The sequence below is a fragment of the Cydia pomonella genome, chromosome 23 (assembly GCF_033807575.1).
Source record: "Cydia pomonella isolate Wapato2018A chromosome 23, ilCydPomo1, whole genome shotgun sequence".
In the NCBI taxonomy this organism is placed as follows: domain Eukaryota; kingdom Metazoa; phylum Arthropoda; class Insecta; order Lepidoptera; family Tortricidae; genus Cydia; species Cydia pomonella.
The window spans coordinates 14,344,774-14,359,922 of NC_084725.1; the positions used below are offsets into that span (position 1 = coordinate 14,344,774).

The 15,149-nt window shown below is 36.5% G+C and overlaps 1 protein-coding gene across 1 annotated transcript; it reads right to left on the reverse strand.

The window, feature by feature from the left end:
* Positions 1-844: 844 nt before the first annotated feature.
* Positions 845-14,368, reverse strand: LOC133530708 (facilitated trehalose transporter Tret1-like). Its single transcript, XM_061868729.1, has 4 exons — positions 14,166-14,368; positions 3,869-3,998; positions 3,292-3,434; positions 845-2,925 (listed from the first exon to the last, which is right to left on the reverse strand). The coding sequence occupies exons 1-4, from the start codon at positions 14,205-14,207 to the stop codon at positions 1,825-1,827; spliced, it is 1,416 nt and encodes a 471-aa protein (XP_061724713.1). The 5' UTR covers positions 14,208-14,368; the 3' UTR covers positions 845-1,824.
* Positions 14,369-15,149: the final 781 nt, after the last annotated feature.

Sequence of the window (15,149 nt, forward strand, 5' to 3'; positions counted from 1 at the left end):
ATATTTATATATTATATATATCGTTGTCTAAGTACCCTCAACACAAGCCTTATTGAGCTTACTGTGGGACTAGTCAATTTGTGTAATAACGTCCTATAATATTATATTATTATTATTATTATATTATAATACCTGCAGGGTAAACATTACATAATAATAATCTTAAAATAAATAATTAATACAATACAATAGAGATGTATAGTCTCTATAGTTAAAAACACATTAAATCTGGAGATGTAAAAGGTCCCCAATGTCAGAGTACTAATACTAATATAATTTGGAGGTGTAAAGTCTCTCCAAGTGTCAAAATAAAATTTATACTAAATAAATAAACCGCGTCTGGACTGCGATGGCTGACACGCCACTACACGATGGCGACATTCAGTTGCGATCTATTCGTTTTCCAAGATGGACGTGGAACCATTAGCCGCTGCAGCAATTTATTTATAGGCCACGAACCAACCTTTTTCTTCATCTGCATAATAATAAAGTAATTAAAAAGAAATGACGTAGAAGATTATGGTGGATGTTATCTACCTATCCATCGCAATAAATAAATAAATCAACTACTTATTATAGGACAGTAATACAGTATTACACAAATTGACTAAGTCCCACGGAAAGCTCAATAAGGCTTGTGTTGTGGGTGCTTAGACAACGATATACATACATATTATACATATTATATACATATGTATAAATACTTAAATACATAGAAGACATCCATGACTCCGGAACGAATATCCATGCTCATCACACGAATAAATGCCCTTACCAGGATTTGAAACCGGGACCATCGGCTTCATAGGCAGGGTCACTACCCACTAGGCCAGCCAGACAGGTTGTCAACTAAGTCAATTTAAATTTGTGCAATAAACTCTTCAAAGCTTTGAAACCCTACTAAAAATCATTACTTGTCTCTTCCTTAATGTGCCGCTGTGTAGTTATATATTGTGCATATATATAATTTATGTATGTACATATATTTAGATATGTAGGTATCTAATATTTATTTCTTTTATTATTGGTATATTTATTTATTTAAATTGTGAATGTACTGTATATACAGATGTCTGCGTAATGTATAAGTAATTTTCCTAATACTCTAATTAATTCGTGCACTATTTGTTATAAAAACTTTTTTTTAAATATCCTGCTACTTTATTTCTATAGTTTTGGTCTTTATGTTTGGGGTTCCATGTTACGCTTTCTCCCCGATATAACTCTAAAAACTTTATTCTTTCGTGATGCGGCCACATACTCGTCATTTTTAATCAAAATAATACACAGCACAAACGTCCTCACTCGACCACGTTCGAGCACGCACTGTGGGATGGGCCACGTGTAGATGCGGACAGCCATCGCTGGTCCACTAGCTGCCTTTGATGTGCGGACGAAAAACCGACACCGCGGCCATCCCATCGCCATCCCGCGCGCCATAAGCCATCCGACACCACTACCCTCTCTACACGCTGGCCCAGCTTAGTGGGCCACTATGATGGTCCATCGTGTAGAGGAGCCATTAAACCAAACACCAGTTATGAGGGTCAAAAAAAACGACGAAGCGCTTCGAGAAAAGGTAGGTAGTGCCCTAAAGCTTCGCTTTGCTCGTCTTGGCGGGGGCACTACCGTGCCCCAAGATTCGAATCGGTACGGTAACGAAAAGTTATTAGAACCTTATAGGTATGTATATATGAAATATTTTTATTAAGTAAGTATCTAAAAAGTATACCTAATTTTTTTCAACATTATTAACGAAACGATTAAAACGTAAATTAACTAATTGAGGCTTGTAAAGTTTTATGAATGGGGGTATAAATTTTCTTATTTTGTAGACGTAACTGTATTCATTGCTTCCGCCTCCGGGCCTTTTCTCAACGTCTTGCGGAAGTGGCCCTCAATGTCCTGCAGCGTCCGGCCTCTCGTCTCCGGCAGCAGAGGCCACGTGACCATCAGAGCCAGCCCCACCGCCGCCCCGTACACCAGCCACGCACCTCCCAACCCCACACCCCCCCTCAGAGCCGGAAACGTCTTCAGCTCCACGAACATCAGCCCCATCATCAACCCACACACGGAGCTGCACAACCCTCTGTACTGAAGAGGAAATATCTCTCCAAGTATCATAAAACAGATGGACTGGACGCCTAAACCGATTGTCACTATTTGGCAGATGAGAATCAAAGCTGGAATCCAACTACCATCTACAATACCTGATAATTGCGCGTAGATGTACGCTGACAGGGCAATGTGAACGAAAACGCAAGCGATACCAGTTGAGAAAAGTAATGTTCGTCTTTGAACTCGCGCAACGATGTACAAAGATGCCAAATTGCTGGCTAATCGCACGCCGTCGAAAACGCACATCCACGCCACCACGTTGCTCGGTCCCATCAGCTCTTCCACTATCTCGTTTACGTAATTTGCTAAAATTAAGCTGCCGCAGTTAACTATTATGACATACATAGCTACTCCTATAGCAAGAGGGATGTAAATTTCCCTTTTAGTCATCGCTTGCAGTGCCTCAAGGATAGATGTACTGTAATCGTCGGAACTGTCAAAGTGCTGCCTTTCTTGTATCATTTTATTCAGCTCTTCTTCTTCGTTGTCTCCCCTCAGCCATCTAAAAGCCTTTCGGCATTCTCCGAACCGTCCTTCCAAGGCCAACCAGCTCGGAGATTCCGGCGTGAAGACAGTTATAGCGAAGCTGATCAAAGACAGACCACTGCAGAGCAGAGCCATGTCCTGCCAAGCCAGGAATGAGCCGACTGAATGTCCGAAGAGGGTCCCCAGGGCTTGTCCGAAGGATATGGTGGCTAAGAAGACCCCCCGGTGAGAGGGGCTCGTGTACTCTCCGAGGTATACCGAGACGACCGGGATGAATAAGCCGATCGACATGCCTTGCAGGAATCTGCCGATCATTAACACCTGAAAGTACAATTTGTATCTTAGTTGAACATTAATATTAAAAGTACTATGCTACATTACTAAAAGTACTATTATACATTTTAAGTCGTCATGATCTGGTGAAACTCGTCCATTTGCTTTCAAATTTTGTGATGAAAATCAGTCAATAACTAATAGCATACTGTTTTGTGAAATCTGTAATTTTTAAACTCAGAACGGGAAAACAGGTAATGTTAATTTGTTTGTGTGTGGCATCTTAGCTCTGCAGCGAATGAACCCATTTGATTACGGTTTTTTAACGAAAGTGTTGTTTTGCCTCACCAATGGTACTGTAAAAGTTATGTTATAGGTAGCTTGAGCGCAAGCAGCATAATCTGTAGGATGTACCTGGAAGTTGCAAGCCAGCGTGATTGTTAGCCAGCCGGCGATATTCAGCAGCGAAACAAGCAAGTGCGTGGCCCTCCGCCCGCGCCGCATCGCCGGCACCGTCAGCACGTTGCCCGCGCACATAGCCAGCGGTATTATCGACGCTGGAAGAATAACCATCAATGTTTTTAAATGGGTTTGAGGGGCAAGTTGCGCAAGAAGCTTTTCACGCTCGATCGATTAATCTCTCAGTTTCATCTTGAGCAAAAATGCTGTCGCCGTATGTTCTCCTCTACAGGTCGCAATTCGCAACAGGCAGAACCATATATTTATTAAGGTTTAAGTTAAGTATACTCGCAAGGTTTACAGCTACCAGACAGAGCCACTAGTAAGTACTAGATAAATAATAAAGATAGTTTATTATTCAAGTGGTAGGTAGGTAGTGGTGTAGGGTTCACAATGCGCTTATGAACGTCAAATAAAGCTACACCGGCTCTACCCTACACCTCTGGCCCGAGAAGATTTAAATCCCGGAGGGGGGATTTCACCATTTCATCACAATGTATTATATCTAGTATATGTTTCATGACGTACTGACCGAGCCAGGACTCCTGTTCCTCCCCGAGCCTGATGCTGGAGTGCCTCAGCTGCGGCAGCAGCACCGCAGCATACGCCAGCCCGCTGCCATGGACGACGTTGTTCAGGAGAGCCGCCGTTGTTATGACACACTGCAAGCAATGATATTTATGGGTGAAGCATCTCTTTTTAGGGTTCCGAAGCCAAATGGAAAAAACGGAACCCTTATAGATTCGTCATGTCCGTCTGTCTGTCCGGTTATGTCACAGCCACTTTTTTCCGAAACTATAAGAGCTATACTGTTCAAACTTGGTAAGTAGATGTATTCTATGAACCGCATTAAGATGTTTACACAAAAATAGAAAAAAAAAACAATAAATTTTGGGGGTTCCCCATACTTAGAACTAAAACTCAAAAAATATTTTTTCATCAAACCCATACGTGTGGGGTATCTATGGATAGGTCTTTGAAAATGATATTGAGGTTTCTTATATCATTTTTTTCTAAACTGAATAGTTTGCGCGAGAGACACGTCCAAAGTGGTAAAATGTGCCCCCCCCCCCCCGTAACTTCTAAAATAACAGAATGCAAAATCTAAAAAAATATATGATATACATTGCCATGCAAACTTCCACCGAAAATTGGTTTGAACGAGATCTAGTAAGTAGAATAGAGTGGCGCTGGCGTCACCATAACAATCGATCCTGCGTAATATAATTCTTTAAATTGGAAAAGTAACGCAAAAGTGACTCAAAAGTACCTTATATAATAGACTAAAGTGCAATTAACAATAGTGAATGTTATCTTAAAAAACTATAGTGTAATAACAACGTTGTGAGATAAAATCAGTTTAAACTAATTATGTTCTATCCATCAGTGACTTTTAATGTAATTATTTGTATATTAATATACTATATCCCTTGCAGTGACTAAAAACAGTGATTCCATAAGTAAATAAACAATATTTAATACTCACAATAAGTCTATAAACCTAAATAATTCAAAATAGATAACTGCCGCCGAAAGGACGCTTTCATGTGGAGGTCATTGACCTTTTGCCAAAATTTTGTCTAAACTGTAAATAAACATCATAAAGACTTACAAACTTATTCCTAGTGTAGTGTAAATATCATTTTAGTGCACTAATATCAATTAAACAGAACATTTCATTATTTGAACTGTTACGCTGGACGTTCAGCCTAATAAAACATAACGAATAAGTGAACAATTTCTTTGTATCGTGTCTTCTCAAGTGCATTAAACAGTGTATAAATTTAATTACTTCGAAACATTTCATCAAAATTGCATACAGTGACCGTTGAAATATTTAAAATAATTTTGACTCCGCGCCAAAAACGTTGCGCGTTCTTCGCCTGCACTTTGGAAAATAGCGCCATCTGTTACCGACTAGATGTACCATGTGAAGACCCTAATTGTTTATATCTACTCTCCACAAGATGGCGGCAAGATGCACTTGCGTTGTGCTATACTTAAACTTAATACAACTTATTGAATCATAGAGCACTCTATAAATGAATATCACTATGAGTCCGCCAGCGAAGTGTGGTAGATGTGATAAAAGAATTTCCACTAGACACTCACTAGACTGCACTACCTGCAGTATTCGATACTGTTTGGACTGCTTAGAACGAATGGGAGTGTCTGGCAAACGGTATACATTAATGACAGTAGAGAATAAAGAAAACTGGAAGTGTCGTAGTTGCTGCTATAATCGAAATGATACGTTGACTCTATCGGCTGAAGTAACAATGACAGAAAATAAGCTAACATTGACGACACCAACTCACAGAATTATCTCGCCAAATAAAAATGATTCGATAACATCGAAGCTAGTCACTCCATACCAAGATAATTCTCGATCAGTCCATAGTATGCTTAATACATCTATCTTCGACGCAACCGACGATAACAACACCTGGAAATACTGTAGCCCGCGCTCGTCTATTATCAGTCACCCAAATATATCTTTCCTTGACACCTCTCAAACGCAGCAATTGAAAGGAGAAATCGAACAACTAAAAATACAACTGAAAAGTGCACGTGATGAAATCACACGACTTAATGCAGAAGTCTGTAACCTTAAAATAACTATAAAAAGCTGTCCTAAGAAACAAGACTCCGACGAAACACCGAATAAAACAAAAAAAACTAAAAAAGTTAAACGACAAATGTTGAAGAATAAGCTAGATAAAACACCGTCACGAAGCGATACACCACAAAGAACAAATTTACCGTTACCGAATAGCAGCAGTACACCTCTGCCAGAAAATGAATCCACGTCCATCAATAAACATATTAATACGAATGAAGATGACGAAAAAACTAATAACTTAACATTGTCACCGAGCAAACTGCAAAATGAACAACGAAACCACAAAGCAACTGGTCCGAAAAAACGAATGATCATCCTAAGCGCAAACAAGCAAAATAAAATACTCGATATCTGTAATAGCATACTCCAAACCAACACGCAAGTCACACACTACAAATCGCCAAATGCTGGTATCAAAGACCTGCTAAAAGATATACAGTTAAAAACGAAGGAGCTTACAATAAATGATTACTGTATAATATTACTTGGAAATAGAGATTTTGAAATAACAAATAATTACTACGAATTAATTATATACATTAGAGAACAGTTAATAAATATAATAAACACTAACATAGTTATATGTACACCGACATATAAATGTAATGACAACAGCAGTATATATAACTGGAGAATAGAAACGTTTAACAATTTGCTACATCTCGACGTCGAAACATATAACTACGCATACTTGTTGGACTCTAACCAAGACTTGTCATATGAATATGATATGTTCTACAGACGAACTGGCGAAATAAACAACAATGGCTTAAAAAACATTTTTCATAACATATGCCAGTCAATGGCATACATTGACCATCTCAACGAAAATAACATAAATGATGATGATAAACCTGCCATGATTGATTATCAAACCACAACAAACACACCACCGAACGGAACTGAAAAAGAAGATTTTTTTCGTGTATAACACGTTACATGTGATGCATCAAAATATTGCTGGTCTTGTGAATAAAACAGATCTACTGACTGTACACATCAATGAGCTAAAAGAGAAACAAATCGACATAGATATTTTGTGTGTTACAGAGCACTTTTTAATAGCTGGATACGAAGAACTTTTAACTTTACCAAACTACCAACTAGCTGCATGTTATTCAAGATCAAACAAAAAACGCGGTGGCTCCTGTATCCTTGTAAAAGCAGGTATTCAGTACAAAGTGCTGCCGGACATTGGAAAACTCTCAATAGCAAAAAACTTCGAATGCTGTGCTATAGAATTACTCGAACATAAAACAGTAATTGTTTGTGTATACAGAATCCCAAATAGAAACAACTTTAATACTTTCTATGAAAAACTAGATATAATACTGCATAAAATATATAATAAGTTGGACAAGAATATAATAATTTGTGGTGACTTCAATATTGATATATTAAACAGAAATAGTGTAACACTGGAATTTGAATCCTTTTTATATAGCTACAACTTAAAATTAGAAATCAAACAACCGACAAGATTAATAAGTAACACATGTATAGATAATTTTGCCCATAATCTTAAGCGTGAACATAAAAGCTATATACTTGACCTTGGACTCTCTGATCATACGGCTCAAGTACTCAAAATACCTATAAAAAAATCGTGTTCAATACCATATTGGCGGGTTCAAAAATATGACTACTCAAGTGAAAACATAAATAAATTTAGAAATTACCTAAGGTGTTTGTCTTTTTCTGATATCTACAATACGTGTGATCCAAATATAGCATACGATTCATTTTTAGAAACTTTTCGTTTACTATACAGTCTTTGCTTTCCTAAAAAAATAATTACTATTCAAACGAATAAAAGAGTTAAATGGGTTTCTCGCGGCATTAAAGTATGTAGCAGAAAACAGAGGGCTTTACTGTGGCAATACAGATATTCACCTTCTGAAAATAATAAACTTCTCTTAAAAAATTACACACGCCAATATCGAAAAATTATTAGATTAACTCAAAAAGCACAAAATAATTACAAAATAAATGCGTCTAATAATAAGGCAAGGACTACATGGCAAATCATAAACAACTGTAAAATGAATGTACCAAAAGAAAGTATTACAAAAATTAAGCAAGACAGTAAAATTATTACGGATCCCTCAGAAATAGCTCAATGATTATTTTACACACAGGCCAATTATATCTTCACAAAATGGACAAGTTCAAACAAAAATAGATTTTAATCCCCAATCCATGTTTATGACTCCAACATCAGCACAGGACGTTAGATTAATCATACGGTCATTGAAAAACACAAAGAGCGTTGGTTATGACAACATTGATACAAACATCATAAAATATGTTAGTGATATTCTGGACAAACATTTAAGCTACATCATAAACTTATCCATCAGTGCTGGCATTTATCCGGATAGCCTAAAAAAGACTATAATTAAACCATTATATAAAAAAGACGATAAAGATAATCCACAAAATTACAGACCAATAGCCCTTATCCCGGTATTTGGGAAAATATTTGAAAAAATAATATATCAAAAATTATACAACTTCTTTGATAAATTCAATATTTTATGCAAGGAACAGAAAGGATTTAGAAAGAATATCACCATAAACATGGCAATATACGACCTAATAAAAATTGTAATTGAAAATGTGGATAAGCGAATACCGGTTTGTGCACTGTTTACAGATATGACCAAAGCGTTTGATTATGTTGATCACAACCTATTGCTTTACAAATTAAATAGATATGGAATAAGAAGTAATGTTTTAAATCTCATAGAATCTTATCTCAAAAATCGCCTACAATATACCGAAATATCTAAAGTCTACAAAATAAGTAAATTTGAAAAAATATATGGCTCTAAAGAATTAAATATACAATATGGTGTCCCTCAAGGCAGCGTACTTGGCCCACTCCTTTTCTTAGTGTACATCCCGAGTAAAGTTCATCATCCAATGATCATGTTTGCTGATGATAGTACCTCGATTGTTAGTTTTAATGAAAATATTAACTATGAACACGATATAAACTCAGTTTTAAATGAAATGATAACATGGCTCAATAACAATAATTTAATTATTAATTTAAACAAAACCCAGATCATGCACTTTCACCAACGGAAAACGGTACTTAATATGAATATTAAATATGATGATAAGACAATAGACAGAGTAGCTGTAACAAAATTTTTAGGACTTATGATTGATGATCAACTTACATGGAAAAGCCATATAGAATATGTCTGTAAAAAAAATAAACAAATCCGCATTCGCATTACAAAAACTTGCTAAGGTAGTAGATAATAATGCACTAATAACCGCATATCATGGCCTTGTAGCCTCTATATTAAGATATGGCGTTATTTTTTGGGGAAACTCAGTCCATAGAGATGCTGTCTTCAAAGCCCAAAAAAGATGCGTCCGTGCCATTTGTGGAATAAACATGAGGGAAAGCTGTGTTCCATTCTTTAGATCATTAAAAATCTTAACATTTCCAGCACTATATATATATGAATTAGCAAACTTTATAAAATTCAATCCACAACTATTCAAATTGATATCTCAACAAAGCAAGCTTCCCGTACGTGTACAATATCTTAATAACATCTGTAATAGTCAACACAACACAGCTTTCTTGGGTAAGAGTATACTGGGTATGGCTCCAAAAATTTTCAATAATATCCCAAATGATATAAAGTGCCTGCAACCTGACCAGTTTAAAATACGACTAAAATCATACTTAATAAACAAATGCTATTACTCAGTAAATGATTTTTTTGAAGATAACTGAAATAGTTATAACTTGTCCATTTTATATAGATACTAGTTTAACATGTAAGTACTTCATCATTATATTCTAGATTTGTGAAATGTTGCTATTTTTTTCTATTATAAATATTTTTATTGCTGTAATATTACTGATAATCCTAATTTAGGTAATTGATTTGTAATAATTTTATTATTAACATATGTATGTGACTTTTTTAAATATTTGTATGCCAATAGGCAAAACACAGAGTTCTATTTATTACTTTATATATAAGACCATAAATGTAACACCTGTGTTCCACAAATAAAATTTACTTTACTTTACTTTACTTTACTTTAGTTTTTTTAACACGTTATTAAATTTCAAAAAAAAATTTTTTTTTCATCAAATCCATACGTGTGGGGTATTTATGGATAGGTCTTCAAAAATGATAGGTATTTAGGTTTCTAATATCATTTTTTAGGGTTCCGTAGCCAAATGGCAAAAAACGGAACCCTTATAGATTCGTCATGTCCGTCTGTCTGTCCGATTCTGTCACAGCCACTTTTTTCCGAAACTATAAGAGCTATACTGTTCAAACTTAGTAAGTGGATGTATTCTATGAACCGCATTAAGATGTTCACATAAAAATAGAAAAAAAACAATAAATTTTGGGGGTTCCCCATACTTAGAACTGAAACTCAAAAAATCTTTTTTCATCAAACCCATACGTGTGGGGTATCTATGGATAGGTCTTCAAAAATGATATTGAGGTTTCTAATATCATTTTTTTCTAAAATGAATAGTTTGCGCGAGAGACACTTCCAAAGTGGTAAAATGTGTGTCCCGTCCCCCCCCCCCCGTAACTTCTAAAATAACAGAATGAAAAAACTAAAAAAAATATATGATATACATTGTCATGCAAACTTCCACCGAAAATTGGTTTGAACGAGATCTAGTAAGTAGTTTTTTTTTTAATACGTCATAAAATTAAAAAAAAAAATTTTTTTCATCAAACCCATACGTGTGGGGTATCTATGGATAGGTCTTCAAAAATGATATTTAGGTTTCTAATATCATTTTTTTCTAAACTGAATAGTTTGCGCGAGAGACACTTCCAAAGTGAAAAAATGTTTGTCCCCCCCCCCGTAACTTCTAAAATAACAGAATGAAAAATCTAAAAAAAAATATATGATATACATTACCATGCAAACTTCCAACGAAAATTGGTTTGAACGAGATCTAGTGAATAGTTTTTTTTTTTAAAACGTCATATAATTAAAAAAAAATTTTTTTCATCAAACCCAACGTGTGGGGTATCTATGGATAGGTCTTCAAAAATGATATTTAGGTTCCTAATATAATTTTTTCCTAAACTGAATAGTTTGCGCGAGAGACACTTCCAAAGTGGTAAAATGTTGAACAAAATCTAGTAAGTAGATTTTTTTTTAATACGTCTTAAATGGTACGGAACCCTTCATGCGCGAGTCCGACTCGCACTTGGCCGCTTTTTACTAAACTGAATAGTTTGCGTGAGAGACACTTCCAAAGTGAAAAAAAAATTGTGTCCCCCCTGTAACTTCTAAAATAACAGAATGAAAAATCTAAAAAAAATATATGATATACATTACCATGCAAACTTCCACCGAAAATTGGTTTGAACGAGATCTAGTAAGTAGTTTTTTTTAATACGTCATAAATGGTACGGAACCCTTCATGGGCGAGTCCGACTCGCACTTGGCCGCTTTTTTAAGTATGGGGCTTAGGGTCATACATGATTCTTTTTGTATTAGATAGATCATTTCGCGTAGATTTAGGATCTATACTTAACTCAATATTTACCTGCCATAAGGACCCTTAGGCATGGACGGCCACATATAACGTTATTAAATCTCTAATAATAAATTCTTGAGGCTCAGAGCAGACATCAAAACTCGAATAAATCTTGCCTATGAGAATTACATTACTCAAATGGAAGGAAAGCTTAAAAATAATCCCCGTGCTTTCTGGCAACACATTGCAAGTCAAGCCAAAGCCAAAGGAGGCTTCGAGTCCCTAGTCTTCTATGACGGTAATGAATTTCAGGGTAGTGAGGCGGCTCAGACTTTTGCTAATTAATTTTCGTCGGTCTTTCTCTCCGAGGAGCTTCATCTTGATTACCAACGAATTTTGCGCGAGGATCGAAGTTATATTATAACGCACACTATGAGCATATTAATAAGATTTTGCAGTCGGATATCGAAATTTCTTTGGGTCATCTGAAACCTCGAACCTCCCCTGGTCCTGACAATCTTCATGACTTTATTTTAAAAGGCTGCAAAGAGTGGCTTATAGCATTCATAATGCACATTTTTAACTTGGCATTAAGTACCGGGCAGTATCCAAATAAATGGAAAATAACGAGAGTCAAGCATATTCCCAAAACTAACAAGACCACCCAGGTTGAGGATCATCGACCTATCGCTATCCTCTCGTCGATGGCAAAACTTTTCGAGTCTATATATTATAAATCGACTTGTTGCCCACCAAATTGGGCCCTACCTCTGTGAGTCCCAGCACGGTTTCAGGTCTCGGCGATCAGTAGAAACTAATCTGCTAACTCTGGTTGGCTCTATAGCAGATCATTTAGACAAAGGCATACAAGTAGACGTGTTGTACTTTGACTTTAAAAAAGCCTACTCCGATTTTTCGCGAGCTACTTGGGCGACAGGAAACAGTATGTGCAACACGGCTGTTTCGTATCTAAAACCTATCATACGCGCTCTGGCGTCAGTCAGGGTTCGATACTTGGGCCGTTACTTTTTGGGATTATGATCAATGATCTTGCATCAGTTCTTAAATCTGCCAGATGCTTGCTCTATGCCGACGTCCTCAAAGTTATTTACGGTGTGCAAGAGGTATCCGACTATCTCTCCAGGAGGATGTGGATAAAGTGCATGAATGGAGTCTTCTAAATAAGTTGTCCTTTAATATCACTAAGTGTGCCGTCATGACTTTCAGTAGGGCCCGTCATCCACTCTACTACGAGTATCATCTAGGATCGGAACCATTATCCCGGGTCAACACTATTCGGGATCTTGGAATCATTCTTGATACCCACCTCAACTTCCATGAACACATGATATCGCTAGCTCGTGATTGCTATAAGAGGTTAGGTTAGGTTATCATTAGGAGTGCGAGAGATTGTCAGGACTCTGGTACTATAAAGCTTCTATACACATCTCTAGTCAGAAGCAAGCTTGAGTCAGCTGCCATTGTTTGGAATATTATGAGGTGTGCTACGTCTTGCTTTTGGAGAGGGTGCAAAAAGTATTTCTCCGGTTCTTATATAAAAAAATATTCGGGAACTTCCCGTTTTTATACCCAACAAAATACTTGCTAGGTTCTTTAGGCTTGAACTCTTTGGAGGTAAGGCGAAATTTCAAGCTCCTTACGACTGGCTGTGTTGCGTCTTGCGAGGTGAATCGGACTGTGCCGAACTGGTGGCGCAATTACTGCGTCTTTTTGTCCCTCCGCCAACCAGAGTCAATTTCCGGCCTCGTGACCGTGGTCTACTTGTAGGCCCGAGTTCGTGAACCGTGTCTCACAGAAAATCCCCACTTGTTCGCCCTTTACCCCTCCTGAATGCGTTCTTAGCATCCGCGCCCGAGTGTGATTTATTTGCTGGCAGGTGGAGCGAAGTGCGAGATGAATTGTTGAGGTTCTGTGAGAGGATGGATGCACGTCCTTCATGCAACAGTTTGAATGTGCTTGTTATATCTTAGTGTGGTAACCTGCCTAGAAAAGAAACTGTCGATGCCTAATTAGTAATTGTACATAATATTATTAGTTAACCTGTTTTTGTTTCAATTTATTTGTAGTTTTGCAGTGACTTAGTATACTGTTATGCTGTACAACTATTTTGGAAATAAATAAATAAATTAACATTAAAATGATGAAATTCCTAAAGTTCAGTATTACATTAGTACAGTCAGTGATTGATAAAAGCGTACGTATGTATCAGAAATGATATTTTTTACAAAAAACCTTAAGAGTTAAGTCTATTCTCAAATTAATAATAATGACGTTGTTTGGTCATTTCCTATGTTTGCTATTGTGTCCTGTATTATACATGTACCTAATTCATATTTCAAACAACCCACATACCTAATAAATGAATATTTACCGCCTTATAAATAAAATTCTAAGTTATAGGATATTCAGGTACGGCACATTTCCAAACCTATAGCTAATTATAATAAATTAACTATTTGATCAGGCCGCGTAGCCAACATGCAAATCAGTTACACTCCGTAGCGACCGAAACGCAACTGTAACTATCGCACTAATATGCAAGAGTGATAGAGAGACACAGAGCGTTTGTTGTCGAAGCGATACCGATTGTCACCTTGGCTAGGCCGGCCGGTTATCAGATCACACTATTCACACCTGCGTAAACAATAAAAATGTCACGTAATAAAAATGACAATACTAATGGTAAATACTAACTTGCTTGAAAAATGCCGATAATCTTGACTTTCTCTCCATCATATTAATATCACTAACAATTAGTTTTTTCACGGACACATTGTCTAGTAACTATTCCATTTCACAAAATTACATGAGATTAAACTAACAATATGAATACTGTAACACTATCTTGTCGTGATCTCACATCAATTCCAACTGTTGTCTGAACTCCATAAAATTTTACGTCTGTAAGTATTACCACATTGTAAGTAATAATATTATCATATACTACTTAAGTAATTGTAATTAATATAAGGCAATAATCAACAAAAAGTACGAATCTTAAACTTTTGAAATGTTCATATGGAATTACAGACATAACTTACCGTACATGTATACCTACGATACGATAAAACCTTACACGACGTTGTAATGGCCATAGGTATGTTTTTGAAAAACAACTAATATGTAGTTATATTCATATGTTATATTATTTCCTATTTCCCTCGAAGCAGCTACTTCAAAAATAATGGGGTTGACCAGTCGAAGTATTTTACAGATGGCGCCAGCATAGTTTGTGTCTGTCAATGTTATGAATAGTGCCAAATTTGTGTTATTTTTTGTATACCCCGGGGATAACCCTTAAAGCCAAATCTCACAGACCATAACTAGAGACAGGTAAAATCTATGCTGGCGGTAAACAAGCCTTTGAGAGTTTGCAGATTCAATATACTCTATGGTTGGCAACCCCTGGGGGCCTACGGCGAAAACCGAAATTCGTAAATTGCGGGGATCTTTCTCTTTTACTCTCACTAAGACATAATTAGAGTGACAGAGAAAAATGTCCGCAATTGACAAAGTTCGATTTTCGCGGTTATAGACGTTCATCCGCTTCACTTCAACAAGTCATTCTATTAATACAGTGCCATCTAGTAGTTAGCAGTTTAACTAACAACTCTCCCAAATGTAGTCGCCTATAACCGCAAAATTCGATGTTTTTCTCTGTCAATCTAATTACGTTTT